General features: G+C 32.6%; 2 protein-coding genes across 5 annotated transcripts; one reads left to right on the plus strand and one right to left on the minus strand.

Annotated features, from left to right (window-relative positions):
- Positions 1-365: 365 nt before the first annotated feature.
- On the minus strand, positions 366-13,362 carry LOC132703578 (peroxisomal acyl-coenzyme A oxidase 3-like). Its single transcript, XM_060672921.1, has 9 exons — positions 13,071-13,362; positions 12,699-13,010; positions 11,585-11,904; positions 11,256-11,535; positions 9,299-9,542; positions 7,955-8,191; positions 6,821-6,975; positions 6,403-6,690; positions 366-595 (listed from the first exon to the last, which is right to left on the minus strand). Exons 1-9 carry the CDS (start codon positions 13,209-13,211, stop codon positions 482-484), a joined length of 2,091 nt encoding a protein of 696 aa, XP_060528904.1. The 5' UTR covers positions 13,212-13,362; the 3' UTR covers positions 366-481.
- Positions 13,363-13,779: 417 nt separating this feature from the next.
- LOC132703582 (protein YIF1A-like) lies at positions 13,780-18,060 on the plus strand. 4 transcript variants are annotated; one of them, XM_060672925.1, is made up of 4 exons: positions 13,780-13,834; positions 16,136-16,404; positions 16,455-16,595; positions 17,435-18,060. In XM_060672925.1, exons 1-4 carry the CDS (start codon positions 13,822-13,824, stop codon positions 17,999-18,001), a joined length of 990 nt encoding a protein of 329 aa, XP_060528908.1. In that variant the 5' UTR covers positions 13,780-13,821; the 3' UTR covers positions 18,002-18,060. The 4 variants fall into 4 exon arrangements, with proteins under 4 accessions (XP_060528908.1, XP_060528910.1, XP_060528911.1 ...); XM_060672927.1 differs by lacking the exon at positions 13,780-13,834 and adding an exon at positions 13,860-14,029; XM_060672928.1 differs by lacking the exon at positions 13,780-13,834 and adding an exon at positions 15,246-15,329.

Raw genomic sequence — 18,060 nt, forward strand, 5'->3', positions numbered from 1 at the left:
ATGCTATCGAGTAGAAAAATAAGAGAGTTGGTTTATATTTTTTATCAGATAAGACAGATTATCTAAGTAAAGCCTGATTTGCATTGACAATAGGTATGAAGGTAGTCATTATTTTTTTGGGAAGGGCCTGTTAAAAATCAAGACGATATACTTTGGAACACACCATACTTGTGATCATACATATAAATATTTCTCATTTTGGTGATTATATCTTCATTGATAATTCACCAAGAGAGTGGGAAGGTCAATGACACACATTTCTACATTTTTGTTATTGACTTGCCTGGTGTGCTGTAGATAACAGCAATATAAATGCTAATAAAATATCTCAAAAATAAAAAATATATATATTTGAATAACAGGAATTATATAAAAATTAACGATACAAATTCAACTTTAATAATTTCACAAAATGTTTCAATCAGGGTATCATTATCAATTGTCTATTTTCAAATTTCTGGAGCAGAGAAGGAATAGTGTGCTACAATTTGTTTTTTAGAACGTTTTCTTTCCAGTTAGTTATATCTTGCCACCACACCGGTCTGCTCATTGCATATGGAGATCTAAATATTGCAGACTGCAAATGTTTGTATACCTGAAATTGATAAAATGATTAAATTTTCGTTGCGATATTGTTTATCGGACAAACGAATTTTGGGAAACTGTTTACACTACTGGAAAGAGAGTACCTTTAAAATAACAAATAACACAAAACAGGAAAAAAATGCCCAAAACACCTACATCACAATGCCGCGCAACGTTAAAGTGTAAGTCATCACATGTATCTGATTGGATGCTATTCACAATATCAAACACACGGGATTCTTTTTTCAGACAGTTCTAAAATTGTATTTAAATATTTGATACTTTTTCTACTGTTGTATGTTTCGAAACATGCAATTTTGGTAATTTTAGGGCCAAGTTGATTGACTGACAAATAAAAATTCCAGGACACAAAAACGCAACATTTTAATATAACAGTATTTACTTCTTCTTTAGTTCACCTATTGATTCAACGGTTGAAAATGAAACTCACGGGAATAAGAAATTAGAAAGTTTTTAACTTGCTAGTCGACCTGGTAATACTTCTAAAATTCGAATACTATTTCAGTAAGACTCACCTTAGTGTTTTTTGACAAACAAATCTTCTCGTATTATTGCTTAGATCCATTTTTTGCGCAAGCAACAATGGGAAAATTACTAATTTTGGTCTGTTCTTATAATTCCCCTTCCAGTTTTGGAACAAAGCATATGTTTACCAATCACACCAACAAAAGATAGTGAAATACAAGGCTTTATAATTATTAAATACACAGTCTCTAGTGTAAATATATATATCTCATCTTCTACACATAAAGGACTATGTAAATATCTTCCTATAAATAAACACTTGGAAGAATTAAACATATTTCGTTTTTTAATATTGTTTCATTATAATGTCATACGCCACGCAAAGTTGGTAGATATATAGAGCGCCTATGCTGATAATTTATTTAGGAATTTATGAAGCAACTATAAAGTTTTTTTTTTGGGAAAGGACTTGCGGCATTTTTACGGCAGTATTTTCTTAAAATACGCCCAGATCCCATTATATATTCAGCAAGTAAAAGAGTTAAGTGTGTGGGAATCGCTGTCTAGGCTCGTCGCCTTTAATTTTTCCGTGTATTATTGGTTAAAGGAAGTGGTATTTCTCGCCCCTCATAACATCTTCGACTTGTTAAAGTTTTCGTCGCTTTACTGTGTTTAAGATCTGGATCGTTGTATTTAGACGTAATAAGACATTGCGTACTCTATCAGTCCAGGAAATCCTGAGTATGCGACGATAAATCCACATTTCACAGGCAATACCGGTCTAACAATCCCTCTAATCTATAAAGCAAGATGGGAAATGGATGGGAATGGAAAAGGCGTTGGCCAGGCGTCATCTTAAACTTAGATGTAATTGTCTACAAGTAAAAAGCTGCTTCATTTTGATAAATGCACTCTCTCTTTTGAGTGTTAGATGATTGGCATTACTAGCATGTTAATTTTTGTTAGCAACCATTGCAATCTTCAGAGCAACTGCTCAATAGTACTGTATCATCCGCATAGCGCACAAAATAGGCTCAGAAATTTTGTCTCATCCGATATATGATTCTCCACGTGAACCGAAGCCGAGTTCCGCTCATTATGGTCACGCCCGATGTTTTGGCGGTTTTTTTATCATTTTTGTATGTTGTACCTGATCAAAAACCGTCTCATAGTCTATAAAACAAATCTATCCTGGTCTATTCATATCTAAGCATTTTTGAATTCATACTAGCATGGTAAAGAGAGCACCTTTTGTTCCAAGACCATTTATAGAGAGAAACTGTTTGCCTGAGGCAACTTGTTCGCACTTTTTGTATATCGTGTCGTGAATAATCTTTACGAATAGAAATAGTTTTACTAAATATGGCTCATAACGCTTATAGTGCAATACTCAGAGTGGCGTTTGGTATTAACTTTTTTTAGTAGTATGCCAAAAATGGACTTCAACCAGTTCTGTCCGAATTGTATATGGTATTGAACAAATCAGTGAGCACTTGGCGACCTTGTCTTCTGCTAGTTTGAGAATATTAACATAGATGTAGTCACGGCCTGCAGCTTTACCATTCTTTGACTGACTTGTATGATTTCTGCTTTTAAGATATTTGGACCGGCCTCGCCTCTTCAAAACCATGTTGTTCAGGTATGTCATTCTAGAATAGATGCTGAATATACCGTTTTCATCATCATCGTATCAGTTTATAGACCTCCTCAAGGACAATTTGATCTATTTTTAAGAAACTGATGTTGTCAGGGTTAGAAATAGACAATACTATAGCACTTATCGCAGGGGACTTTAATATTGAAATGTTGCTAGAAAACAGTCGGAAGAATTCTCTTTTTTTTCTGTTTAGTTTGTTCGGAATACATCCAACTGTAACATGTAACACTAAACTGTAGTAGTTGTCTAGATAATATTTTTACCAATTTAGATAGTAATGAACATTCTATAGTAATTCAAGATCATATTTCAGATCATTTAACACAACAATAAATAAAATAAATAAATTTGTACAAAAAAGATTTTTACCATGAGAAAGCATGTTTACTTGAAAGGATAAAGTGTCAAAATGACTTCTTAGATATAAATATGCAGTGGACTATGTTTATAAATGATTTCATAAATATCTTCAATGAGTGCTTTCCTCTCAAAAGGGCTCACAGCAACAAAAAAAAAAGAAAGTTAAAAAATCCTTAAATCTAAAAGGGATTAAACAGAGTGCTACTTTATCAACTGCTAACCTTATCAAAAACAAGTATTTATACAAAGTAACAAAGAAGGAATATGATAAGTTTTTAATTGAAGAAAGAAAGCAATTATAAGAAAAGAGAATAGTAAACTCGGATAGCAAAATGAAAAGCATGTGATCAATCTGCGGCGAAATTACAGGAAAAAGTAACAACTAATTTATGAATAAATGTCAATTGTTCTCTAGCTCTCAACATGCCTACTTAAAAAACAGATCAACCAGTTCCAACATTTTTCACTTCACAAAACCAATCTTGGAGCAGTCTGAGGACAAAAACTTAGCCATAGGTTTATTCTTAGACCTCAGTAAGGCATTCGATTGCTTAGACCATAAAATTTTATTGGACAAAATGGAGAGATATGGGATTCATGGTAAAGCACTCAATTGGATACAATCATACCTTTCAAACAGAAAACAGCACGTCAGAGTCCAAAGTCAAAACAATATTACAAAAACACAAATTACAAAACAAGCTAATAGTCAATCCTAATAAAACAAAGATGATTTTATTTAGAACAAAACAAAATCAAATAGCCTAGATTTCTGAGTATCTAGAAATTAATAAAATAAATGTAGAGTTTACGGTTTTTTTTTAGGTGTTCACATAAACGAACATTTAGAATCGGAAACGCATATACGGACAGTATGTATAAAATTAAATAGGGTGCAATTAGAGTTATCGGAAGGTATATGAGACCGGAAGCCTTAAGAATTGTTTATTGTGTCAATTTTGAATCAATTGTACGGTATGGCATAATATTTTGAGGTTGCAGCCCTGAACTAAAAAAAATGCATATTATTCAAAAGAGAACCATAAGATCGATGGGAAAAATGCAGAGGATGCTTTAAGCAACTACAGATAAAGACTGTTCAGTTTTGGTTATTTATTTGTATATTGACATTAAATATTAATTCATTACCTGGGTTTTCTATATATTGATTTCTTTATGATTCGGGGTTAATCGAATACATTTATCAATTTTTGTTTATTTAATTTTTTATATATTTTATCGTATCATTTCGCCGCGATAATCTGAGCCCTCGGGTTTTGTTTGGCCGAATTACCGCGCGTAGTTTTCGTGTGTCTGCGATTGGTACCCCCACTACATTGCTGCAATGGACATGGTGTGGAGAACAAAATCCCGAGACGTCTCGTCTGTCTTACACTAGAACGCACATAAGGTAGGCCGTTTTTTTTTTTAATTCGAGGGTTTATCGTAGTTTTGTTTATTTGGATGAACTTGTATACTATTATTCCACCCGCGGCTTCTAAAAGGAAGCGTAGGAAACATTGACAATGACCGTGTGTGGAATCTATATTTACGAATGTCTCAATATTTATATTTCAAAATAGAAATGAATTTAACGCAAACATAATCCACAATTATAACACTCGAACGCAGAATATTATGGTACCTAGTCACAGACTGTCAATAACAGCAACAAAGGACCTTATTATATGTGCATCAAGTTATTTAACCATCTACCGAACTCTGTGAAATGTATAAGCACTATTAGAAATTTTAAGAAAAGTATTAGGGAAATGTTAATAACCCTAGAACCATATACACTTGACGAATATTTTGGTTAATTATATTAATTAATCGTTGTCTGTTTTTGACGTCATTTCATTTGTCCTTTTCTTGTAAAGCAAACTGAAATAAAGAAGTATTATTATTATTATTATTATTGCCTCCGATTAAATTTCCGTTTGGACGTTTTCTGTTCATTCCCAGTGTTTCTTTTATTTTTTGTGTAAATTGAAAAAGTCATGCTTACTTTGTAATGCCTCCACCTCTTGAAATTTACTATTCAACCATTCTTCCTTTACAATTCTGCACTTATTTTGAATTTCATAGTGGATGGCTTTGTATCGGTCGCGATTATGAATTTTATATCCTCTGTGTCAAACGATTAGGTTTAGAATATCGTCCGTCATCCATTTCTGCTTCTTTTGTCTGTGTTGGCTTTGTAAAGGTATTGATTCGTAATATGTGTGACAGTCTCCTTAAGATGCAGCCATGCATCATTTATGTCTCCTGAAGTCTTAATTTCTTTTAGTTCTTGTCTAAGTTGTTCTCAAACCATTGTTCTTATAACTAGGTCTTTAAGTCTTGTTAGGTCAAACCTGGGTACGATTGTTCTCATTAACGTCTTTAATTTAACCATTATTTTAGAAACCAAAAGGCTGTAATCAGAGAAGATATCAGCTCCTGGAAATGTTTTTGCTGACTTACTATTTTTGAATCTGTAGTTGATTAAGATCAAATCAATCTGGTTTCTAACAATATTCTCAGGTGAGTCCTGGGGCGATTTCTAGGCATAAAGTCGTATGTGTGGCAATTTACTATTTAATACCTATATATTTAAGCAACACTCCCTACACCACTCGTCCCTTGCTAAAATGTCTATGCTGACGTTAAAACAACAGAAATTGTATGAATGACTTGTGAAGCAACTATTTTCGTTTTACGTCTGTGAGCCGAACTAATCAAAAGTTATCAAAACATTGAAATATATACGAAACTGTCAAATAAAATACTATTTACAAATAATAATTTTTTTTAATTAGTTTACCTACAAAAGAAATGAATTAGTTTTATATAATGTGTCTATTTTCATTTTCAAATACATTTACATAAGTAAATTTATTTGTAAAGCTGGCACTTTAGACTAAATTTCTTTTCTGTTATTGCTGTCAACAAAAACTAACTTTTAAATATTCTATAGTAGTGTCCAATATAGTGCACAGACATTTTAATTAGATCTATGGCGTTCTGCATCTTATAATATATTTATTTCCAAAAACCATTTAAAATCTTGTGGTTATTTTGTCAAGATTTGATATTTTAAGCACATATTATATGTTTAAAGTGTTTTCTGGTTATAAACTACAGTTCATTAAAAGAAAAAGTGTTATTAATCAAAAATTTTTTTTTTCTCGAAAATTTATCGATGCTTCGCTTTTTTCATAGTTATTTACTATCTTTCCAGTAATATATAATTTTTCTTGAAATTCGCGTGTCATAAAAGCTAACCTAAATTTCAAGGAAAGAAAATTTATCATATCCAATACAATACTTACCTCTCCATCGGAAGACCCCAACACAGAGTTTAAGATAAAATCTGGAGGTGCGATAACATCTATTAGGGACACAGCATCATTTTTTAGATCGCCGCATAATTTAAGTATCGAGTTCTGGACAAGTGTTGTTGCCATTTCTCCTTTGGCATATCCCCCTTGATACAAAGTTGGTAAATGCTTCTGAAGTGACCACACACCGTACAAGGCAAACAATTTTGACAGAACATTTTTGATATTGTCATCTCTGGCCTCTAATATCTTATTGTACATAACTTGAAGCAAGTAATGCTAAAAACAGGTAAACATTTCTAGTTTGGGTAAGTTGTTGAGTTTATGAAACAGGAATTGGCGTTGATAAAGTTCCTTCAACCAATAGTCGACAAAACCTGTTTCTGCATAACAAATAATGTGCAACTACCTGAACGAAACATATTGATAGATCTTTGGCATAAAACACCTGACTATCGTTTTTAGCCCAAAACAGATTCTTGCCGTTATCTATGTCAGTGTTCAACTTTTCCCAAGTCCTTTTCAGTAAATAACAAACTAACCACTGATAAACCGATAAGATATCTACAAAAAATTGCAATAAATTATAACAAAAATTAATACACCAAAAACAGAAAGTTAATTTATTTATTTTTATTCTTCATTCTTCAACCTTGTCAGACGCGGAACGATACAAAGCTAGCACAGAGGTATCTCTAGAACATTTAAGGCCCCTGGCAGTTGCAAAGAACCATGTAAACCTAGCGGTTAATTTGACTATCTTTTGTTGCAATAAAGTCATACCATTCATGTCATGTCAAGTCATACAATATAATAATATTTCCAACAAACCGGGAATGCGATTACACCCCCTAGCGGCCATTATAGAAACTTAACAATAATTTCCAGCATTTTCTCTTTGCCGCTTTAGTTAGTTATAAGTTCTTTCGGACAATAACTTATCTCAGGCAAACGCAAAATAATGACTATAATAATATCTACATAATAACAATACACGATTAAATGAAAAGTAACAATTATAAAATGCCAACTGAGTTTTGTGGAACACTTCAGAATTTATAATTTAGATATTCTTTTTTTACGTTTTTTTTTTCGATAATTTTGCCTCTTTTGAATTTGGAGAAATAAATATATTGCAAGATTTCTTGGAAAACTAAAAAATGCCGAAAACTTATTTAAAAGATGTTTTAGATATTTTTTAATTTCAATTAGCAGACTTTTTTAGCTAAATAAGCACTTCAAAAAAAAAGAGTTAAATCAAAAACAGTCAAGATACTTTAAATCTATCCCTACAACTTTCAAGAAATTTTAACCCTTAGATTAGCCTAAAAGTTCTTTTTTCGCTAATAAACATACTTTTATTGGATTCTCTGTCAAAGGTGGATTGTCAAATTATAATTCATTAAATAGGAGACACTTGCTGAAGTATCCTGAGACTGTAAGATTTTCTAAAAATGTTTTTATGATTTTCTGCTTTTTTAAATTGATATCCGTTGTTTTATTAAATGGCAACCTTAATTAAAGAATGCAAATATTGACTTACATTTTGGATTACACATTTCATCAATATTAGTTGCTTCAAATTTGGCTGTGTTCAAAATGTCCAATCCACTGGAAAGGAAATCTACCGATTGCAGCGGTGAAGAAATTTTTTCTTTAGCTCTTACAGCAGGCCAGAATTTTAGTAACCAATTGCTGGTCTGCTGAATTAGCACATGATTTTCTCCTTCATATGTCAAGTTCGCGTCGTGATCGTTCCTTATGTCACCAATCCCTGCAGCTGTTTTTCAAAAGTAGAATATAAATAACCAACACCATTGCAATTTTTTTTCTTAATTCTCTAGCTGTAGTAATATCTGCTTTGCGCTTGCAAAATATTCAGGACTTTTAGGCCGTAATTGAATTAAATTAAAATTGATTTACAACTCGCATAGAGCATGTACAGAGTTTATTAAAAAGACTGCGTAAAAACTTTTTATATATAAGTTGTATTATTTTTTCTCTATTATCTTTTGAACACTTCACTTTCTTAAATGGCAAACTTTCACTCAGAATAAAAATATTTTGTTTTCTCGATTTAAAAATTATATAGTAAGTTGGTATTTGATTCAGGCGTTTTTAAAATAGCTCACTATCAATATTGCCGTGAGAAAAAAAAAGAGATAAGTATATTTTTCTACTCCCAATCCTTTCTCTATTCTGACGGTGATGTAACACGTGGTGAATGTATATATTATTTTAAAATTAGGGCCAACATTTTTTTGTCTTTTTTATTTACTTTTATAATAAAGCAGCATGTTTAATTAGTCCTCCTGATTTCCATGCACAGATCTTAGTTCTTGTTTTTATTTGAATACTTTCTATCTCATCAAATCGACGAACATTGTTCTTTATCGTGTGTCTAACAACGCATATTATAAACAAATAATGTTTTTACGTATTTTAAATAGTCATGGTTATTAATATCTCTTAAGGTGCCATCAAAACGATTTTTTTTTCCAATTCAATAATGATGGTGACTATCAAATTCTATTTTTGAATAATTAAACTCAAGTTATTTCAAATCAAATTCACAATAAACTATATGTTTTTGAAATCGGTCCTAAAATGCTAAAATATAAGGATGTTTCAATAGGAAAAAACTGAAGTTGTTGATTTTTTTTTTACATTGGGGCTCATTTGTTTCTATTGGTAGGTGCAGGTAATTATTATATTCTTTGTAACTCGTAACTAATAACTAATAAAAGTATCCAAAATCCAATATGATTCATATAAGAAAAAATAAAACTGCAAAGTAAAGAATTTTATAATTAGATAAAAATTAGATTGAGGTGGTAAATGTATTATTCGTTATATTATGACAATTTCAATTTGACTAAAAAATTACCTTTTAAATAACCATGGCCTCCACAAGTCTCTCTACTTTCTTGTATAGCGTCCTTCATAATCCACCCAGCAATAGGTTTTGTTGCCGACGATAGCGCGTGTATTTCGACACCTAAATCTGGTAATTTGTCAACGTTATTGCCCAACAGCGAATCTATTGAAAATTGGTAAAATACTTCAACAAACATTGTCGTCAAAATTCGCAAAGCGTATGCAGCAGCGAGGTAAGGCAAAAGCCGATATTGCTGGAAAAAAAATTACATTAGAACTGTATATTGAAGTGCAAAATATATTGGTAATCCTGCAGTTAACCTATGTGGTAAATGCCGTCCTAGACACCAGAATGATCATTTTTCAATTACCTCCTTGCACCTATTCTGCCATTGTTTGCCTGAATATTGACAACGGTCCGCGAACTGGGCACAAATAATATTGTCTCTTTGACACGATTTTCGATGAAAAGGAATTGAACTTTTTAAGGCTTTTAAGGAAATTATTTTTAAATAGTATTTTGAAGATATAATCTTTTATGGGTTTTGGTGAAAACTCCCTTGAACATATTCCATAGCTAGGGAGACTAAAAAATAGTAGACACTGCTATGACGATATGTTTTTTGGCAAAGAGAACCAGCTTTGGCGAGCGATGGACGTCAAAATACTGACTCTGTATGAGGAGATTCTATTCTAGCATAATATGCTCTTAGAATGGAATATTTCCAAAACATAGTAGTGGACGAGGCAGGGTTAGTTGTACTCAACCATCAATTAATGTGGAGAACTAGACATAAAGCTGCAAACAAAATATATGCTGTATGGTACTGTTCAAACGCGTGTTCAGTTTCTTATATAGAGAATTTAGAAATTCCATTTTCCATTTAATGTCAATTTTATTTTGCAGTTTAGTTTCAAGAAGTTTTATATTAATGTTATACTTTATATAAATTTGTTATAAAATATAACGGGGTCCCAATAACTTACATTCCTACAAATCACTTTTATTTTAAAATAAATCGGCTAAAAACAAATGCTGGAAATTATTTTCGAGTTTTTGAAATGGTCACCAAACATTTCTAATGTTAACCATAATTAAAGTGAGTATTACTGTTACTCTGCAAGGAAAGTGGCGAGTTAGGGGGGACGGGGTATTTGAACATTTTCCTAAATAAATCCCATGCGCCCAAAATCTATAATAATAAAGGCCAAACAACCTGAAAACCGCTCTCAATATCTTTATCCTAACCTAATATGTGATTAAAAGAATTTGCGCTCAAAGAAAAGGTTAGATTAAGAGAAACATTTCTACTTTCTGGGATAATTATCCTGAATTTACCAAGTAAAACGCGAATCTATTATTTAGAATGGCAAATGATATTTCACTCAATAATTAATACTAATTCAAGTATTTAGTATTATCACTTATTGTTTCATTAAAAATTAAGTTTAATCACTAACTAGGTCACGAATTTCAATTGTTGAAGCCTAACTAATTTTACTAACTACTGACGTAATTAAGTAGTAAAATATGAAAAATCATTTCAAAAATCAATAAAACATCTTTTTTAATTTTTAACCATCAAGATTGAAATGAAAACAGATTTTGTTTTTATTGGACCAAAGTTAGGCATCTTTTGTGTTATTTGATACTTGTCAAAATCATAACATGATTAATGGCCTGGGAAGATCACCTTTATTTCAGAAAATATTAACAGACCCACCGCCGGCAAAATTACAGCAAACACTATTACACAAAAAAGATTTGAATCTCTATTGACTGGCCATTTGCAGTATGAAACAGACAGCATTAAACCACCTCAATTTTAAAGTTTTATGTAATTTCCTGGTTAAATAGAAAAAATGTAACACTTTGACAACGCTGTTTGGCGATCACAAATAAACTATTTCCATTTCCATATAGGTAAAGCGGCAGGATTGCTAATATATTTTTAATATACACATACATGAGTTTGATATTCCAATATTGGAACCTCCGATTCATGTTCCGGACCAAACTGCTTTCTGACAGCAGAGTACCTTATCGCTATGGTAAGCGCCTTCACGCCCAAAGCTTCGCAAATAGCAGTGATATTAACCCTACCAGCGGATAACGCCCCAAGGGAGGCGCCGTGTCTTTTATTTGGATCTTTGAAAAGAGTAACATATTTACCATCCTTTGTAACATCTCCCAACTTGTTAAGTAGATTTTCTTGAGGGATCTTGTAGTTGTTAAATATCACGAATCTATAAATATTCTAATTCTAACAATGTAAATAAAGTTTAATAATCATACCCATTGTCGACCCCGTTCAAACCAATTTTCTCGCCCATGTCGCCGACAATGAGTCCCGGATAGGGAAGCAAAGTCTTGGGATCTCTGACTGGTACTACAAATGAATGCAAACCATGATTGGTGCCATCCAAAATCAAGTTTGCGTAAACAATTGCATGGGTAGCCATTTGACCCAAACCGCCGGCCCAGCACTTTGCAGCTTCGAAATCCTTGGTGTTTAAAATGAAACTGTGACTATCTAAGTTATAAGTGGCAGTAGTGCGCATGCCTCTCGCATTACTACCGTGACCTATTTCTGTAAGGCAATAGCAACCAATGATCTAAAAAAAAATGGTCTTTGGCTCTCATAGGAAAACTACATGCATTATATCGGTGGGAGGTTTGAACTTCATTAGTTTAGATTTTTCTTTTTTCTATTTCAGTTTCATTTAGTTTCTGGTTAGCTTTGTTTTTATAAATTATTATACTGCTTATTCTAACTTCAGTTTAATGCAAAGGTTGTAAGCTAACCTACACAAATGTCACTGAATAAGATGCTTGAATTCGTATACTTATTGCTAGTAAGAGCAGTTAATAGTTTTGTAAGATTTAAGTGCCACACAGAAACTTGTTTTTGAGAACAGAGTAGTTTCATTATTTTGGTAATAGTTGCAATAAATAATAAATAAAATACTTTTTTTTCCAAAATTATTAACGCAATAATAGTAATTTTGAATTCATTGAATTCCATAAGAAGGGAAGAAAATTAAACCTTTGAAAAACAATACAAACATTTTCAAGTTTTAAGAAAAGAAGCCTATTATGATTTTATTTTCATCATGAAACTACTAGGTGACATTCTGAAAAAGAATTAATGCACTCCAATTTTATTGGACGAACCGATGATAGAGGGACATGGGTTAAATTATAATCCTATCTGTCTGCTTACAAGCTGTGATTTTAATGTGAGTTAACATTTGGTCTTAGTTTTACTTTCAAAGAATCTGAAATATGTTTTCTGTGTTCATTATTTCATAGAAAAAACTACATAAGTAAAGCAAGCAGCAGCTTTCTATTAAACATGTTTCATCAATGAAGTTCTATTAAATACTATATAAAATGTTACATATCTTACTTTTCCATTGTCAGAATCTTCTATAAAATGATGATGTCTCTCTGTGCCCATACTCCTCACAACACTGATAAAAAGTGAATCTGTGACGCTAAATTTTATGGTAGATGATGGGGCATATTGAATCATTATTCGAGTGGCTACTGCAGGTTTTTTTAAATTTTGAAGCAAATTACCTAAGGATAGTAACTCAATTGATTTATAGATGAAAGTTTGCCTGCATGCTATCCTCCTTTGCTGATCAAAACTTGATGAAAATAGAGAGTCTTGGGCTTGATATTCTGATTGTGTCTGCAACTCTTTGAAAACTTCATTCTGAAGCAAAATATATATGGTTGAGAGCATGTTGAAACAATATTACTTTTTCACCCTTACTTGATAACATATAATATCTTCAGTTTCTAAAAACACTTTTAATTGTTTCCAATCGAAAGAAGCTTTTGTTCTATAAAAATCTAAAGGACCTGGTTTAAAATCTTGTAGAACGTTAGCCATTTTGTGGACGTGTTTGATCATTCGATTTCGTATTGAGGAAACGTTTATAGAAGTTCATAGGTCGAGAACCACTTTGTTGGTTCATTTTGTTTTTATTTACATTTGCTTGATGGTATTTTGACGTTTGTCAGTTGATGGTCACCTTACACGTCACTTAGTGAATACCAGTGGTGTTTTGCAAAAATGTACCCACAACCGAAAATGAAAATATAATATAAATATAATATGTGCAAACAGAAAAAAGTCAAGTATTTTTAATTTCCAATTTGCATGCGTTTTTTTCGGAGATTTCTTAGGAAATGCAAGTCTAAAAATTTCATTTTTCACAGATATTTAAAGAAAATATTGTTTGATCAACTAATAATATGTACATGATTTAAGTAAGAATTATTTTTACATATTATACTATAAAGTTTATGTCATACTAATAAAAAAAATGGTTGGTAATCAAATAATAATATTTAAATGATTTCATTAAGAATTATATGCGTAAATTTGCATTATTTTTCAGCACGTCGCCGGGTTGACTCCAGTGGTTTTGGTAATTTTGTTATTTCATTGGAAAGAAGATGCACTCGTAACAAACGAAGACGTAAGATAGTGTTTCTGTTTTGTTCTGTGCTTGTGGAAAATGTTTCAAAATGGTAAATGTGTTTTTACTGATTTTTTCCGAAGATGTTTGTAATTTTATTTTTGTTCTTGTTTAGTATTTATTTAATGCCCTTCCTAGTAATAAGTATTTTTTTGGGAAGTTGACATGCCTGGTAACCGTCTTATATTTTTGTCAACGCGAAATACTTTACGTAAAAGTTAAAAAATCTAAGAAATGAAAACACTAGGTAATTATTAATCAAGGGTTGGAGGTGCATCAAGTTTTGCGTTGTTTATTAATGTTTTGTCAAATTGTGTATGTTTATCCTACCCGCAATCGAAAATATGAGAATATAAAATGTATCAAATTGTACCAATCAGACTTCTTTAACGATTTACAAGAAGGGAGAGAAGGCTGAAAACTCGGGGACTAATAAGGCAATCCCTCTAATTTGTCCAAAATTTTTGAACATTGCCATCTTGATTCTAATACCTTTTTTTTTGCAAAAAAACTAAACTTGGCTTGTAATCATTTTATTTTCTGCACTGAGCTTTCGACGTCAAACAATTAATTTAGTTTATAAGAAAATTAATAATTGTATTGAAGTTGGTGGTCCCCTTGGACGGTGATTTTTTTGCTTTATTATTGCTTTATATTATAAGCAATGATATGTTGAAGTGATGGGCTCAGTAGCACTTAAACTAATTTTAGGAATAATATAATAAAAAAAGTGAAAATACTCTACTATTTAGTTCAATGCATTGATTTGAAATTGAGAAGGCTAAATTTAAATTTTTTCACCCTATACTTTTGCAATGTAAATGTCACTGCACATTTATTTCTGATTGAGTAAATTGTTCTATACATTTCCTTCTATTTTTAATTTGTTCTAATTTTAAAAATTCCATTTAGGCGGTTGTAACCTCTATAAATGCATTTGGTTATAAGTGAAAATTTCTCAGCTTATACCTCACCTCCAAAATGATGAATAATGTTTTAAATATTTTCAAAATTAAAGATAAAGTAAAAAAAAAAACGAAAATAAAATGGTGCTCAAGGGGGCCTTTGGAAGCATTAATATGAGAAAATGTTGACCTGACTTCCCTTATGAACTTTGGCAAGCACCCTTATCTTTGATCAGTTTTATAAATAAACACATATTTATATTAAACTGTTGTTAAAATACCCATATAGTATAGAAAACATGTCTTTTCTTTTCCCTGTAGTAATTTTTATTGCTTTTGATTTTCTCATGGGCTGTGTTATACCGGTTGATAATGATTTAACTCCTAATCCATTTGCGGTGGGCCCCTGTGTTAATGGCAGACCTTCAGACTTTCCCATCCATTATGCCGGCACATCTTCACTAGCTTTGTTGAGTAGATCCATTCAACATGCGCATGCGCGAGATTCGCAATCTTGTTTTTAATCAATCACCTTGCGGCATTTATAAACCAATATCGTCGGTGACAGATCGTCAATAATTTTGGATGTAAATGTAGGGCCATCCGCTGAATATCATTGCCATTTCTACAAGAATAGCACAAGTGAGGCGCATTAATTTTTAGTGTAGTAGGACGACTATATTGTCTAATAGCTATATAGTGGCGAGAGATTTTAAATCTCGCGCATAATGATAAAGAATGGAATTTCCCTGAAATATTTTCCAAGGCCTCTTTATCTCTAATATGGAGGCCACACACTGTGTTTTGCATATTTCATGTCTCAGCACTACCTGATGACACAAATGCAATTACTTTGAAACTTCAACAAGTTTTGGTGATTTTGCCGGTCTAGATTTTTGATTTGGCTGGTATATCATGTAACCTTATAGGTGATTCTGTAAAATCTTCAAGCTACATTCTTTAACTTTTATTTTACTTGTAAGACAGCGTCTTGCCCTAATTCGAACAACAGTGTATTGATGGCCTATAGAGACTTTTAAAGGATCATCTCTAAGTTTCTGTGGGCTGTAAACTGTGGCGGAAATTGAAAAATATTTGACAATTTTTGTACGTATTCTTTGGCGTTTGTTGAAAACCGCACACACAAACATTTTTTCCTAAATAATTAAAAGACTATTTCACTACTGGCCCAATTATAAATAAATTCAAATATTTCCATCCGTCAGAATGGTAAGAGGATATGGTTGGTCACGGATCGTAGGGAAAGATGACGATGAAAATAGATCGCTGTGATTTTTGGGGCGTTGAAACGCGTTCCATTACATTCTCCTGCTCCGTCTGAGGCTTGAACATTTATTTCGTAATTTAAATGTCCAAAATGAGTTTTTTTTTATTCAGGAGATTGCTGGGCATAACCTATTACATTTTATATCGTAACGATGTTGCAGGCGGAGTGGAGCAACAAGTGAGCAATGCCGACGTCATGGATTACGCCTCACCCAACCCGAACGTTCAACAAAATATGTATCCCAATGTCACTGCCGATACAAGTGCGAATCTCAACCCACACCTCAAAGCGTCTGAAAGAACCGCGTCCTCCACTAATGGGGCCCAAACTTCGTCGGTGTCTCAGTTCCCGTTTCAGAGCATCGCCGGTAATTTGGGCATTGTAGGGCAGCCTGTCATGCAAGATGTGACTATGCAGTGTGTGCAACAGGTGAGTTTCCAGTTTTGCTTTCTAACGAGGATTTGAATTATAATTTTTAGTTGGCAACAAATGGTAAAACAATTATTAGACAGCAAATAAGAAACTATGTGCCTTTTATAAAATTAAAGTGCTATTTTGCAGTGGATACAAACTATGTGGTAGCGAAACTGATGCTGTTGTTTTTTCCTTTTACTCATTCGGTAAGTTTTTTCCTGTTACAAAGGTTTATGATAAATACCGGAAAGGAAATTGAATGGTCTATTGTCTAATTGTCAAGTTTTCGATTTCAATTGTATATGAGTATATTGTAACTAAGATATAAACTGTTTTTATAGTAGTATGCTCCCTTGATCAAATATTAATCTGTAAATTTTAGCCACTCTGAAAGAGGTTGATCGGTACAGGTATAAGGTACAGTGTAATTGTTCAAATGTCTTTAATTAGATTTAGTAAAATATTCCCATTTTTTTGGACAAGTACAAAATATATAAAGTTAACTCAAAATAGTCTTGACTATATTATTAATTATTTTAAACTAAGGGTTCCCAAAACTTCTGAAAATTTAGATATTTGCAATTGCAAATAGTTGGAAAAGCCTGCTTAATAAGTAGTTATTTAAACTAATATTTTATAAGGATTCACTTTAACTCACCATTGGCTAGGAGGTCGGTAGAGCTTGCATTTCATATTAAAAAGAATTAAAGGCAGTTCAACATGTTTAACAAAAATATGTACCTGTTGCCATAATTAACCTTTACATTATCGGGAAATGTGCTATCAAGGTTAAAATCAGACACTGGGTAATAGATGGCGACACTTGCCTTAGCACCTTCTTGGTGAGGCTGTCGATTATTGTCGACTTGCGGGAGCTTTACCTTATACAAATAGGATATCTAATACTGATTTTACAGTCACAAATTTATGATTATGTTACGACAGGAATCACATTTTGACCAATTTTTTGATAAATTCTAATGCTCCAATTTGTTTCAATAGGTAAATTCGATAAGTATTTTCTGTATAAAACGACCGTTTTCAGGATTGGTCGGTTAAATATGAACCGGATGGACCTATACAGCCCCGGTTCGAAATAAACGCTGCCGACTTATACATACCCACAATGGCTTATTTAACTTACGTCTGGGTGGCCGGTATGGTGCTGGGTATCCAAGGTCGATTCACACCAGAGCAACTCGAAATAACCGCTTCTTTCGCATTGAGATGTTGGGTGTTGGAATTAGCGATTCACCTGTGTATCCTATACATAATGCAAATCAACACAAGACTTGAAACATTCGATCTTCTGGCTTACTCCGGCTACAAGTTCACGGGCACCACCGTCAGCGTTTTGGCTGGCGCGCTAGCGGGAAAAACTGTTTATTATATTGCGTTGAGCTATACAAGTCTGGCACTGGCATTTTTCCTCATTAGAAATCTAAAAGTGCCCGTGTTGTCTAGATACAGAAGCCACCAGGACTACCAGTATAACCCAGGACACGCCACAGACGACAAACGGAAGAAATATTTCCTGTTGTTTGTGGCAGGCATACAGCCTTTGCTGTCTTGGTGGCTGTCGCGCTATTTGATAGACTTTAGGGGAAATTGAAATGTAATCGTAATTTGTAATTTGGAGAGTTATTAACTTAGTAAACCAATATTTTTCTA

Source organism: Cylas formicarius, unplaced genomic scaffold, assembly GCF_029955315.1.
Source record: "Cylas formicarius isolate icCylForm1 unplaced genomic scaffold, icCylForm1.1 PGA_scaffold_6__28_contigs__length_40554024, whole genome shotgun sequence".
Classification (NCBI taxonomy): Eukaryota; Metazoa; Arthropoda; class Insecta; order Coleoptera; family Brentidae; genus Cylas; species Cylas formicarius.

Coding starts and splice junctions, on each gene's coding strand:
- LOC132703582 (XM_060672925.1), top strand. Junction 16,405..16,454: donor CTATGCAGTGTGTGCAACAG/GTGAGTTTCCAG, acceptor TATAATTTTTAG/TTGGCAACAAATGGTAAAAC. Junction 16,596..17,434: donor TTTTTCCTTTTACTCATTCG/GTAAGTTTTTTC, acceptor GACCGTTTTCAG/GATTGGTCGGTTAAATATGA.
- LOC132703578 (XM_060672921.1), bottom strand. CDS start 13,211: ATGATCAAACACGTCCACAAAATGGCTAACGTTCTACAAGATTTTAAA. Junction 6,976..7,954: donor TGAAATGTGTAATCCAAAAT/GTAAGTCAATAT, acceptor AATTTTTTGTAG/ATATCTTATCGGTTTATCAG. Junction 6,691..6,820: donor TATCAATATGTTTCGTTCAG/GTAGTTGCACAT, acceptor ACCTGTTTTTAG/CATTACTTGCTTCAAGTTAT.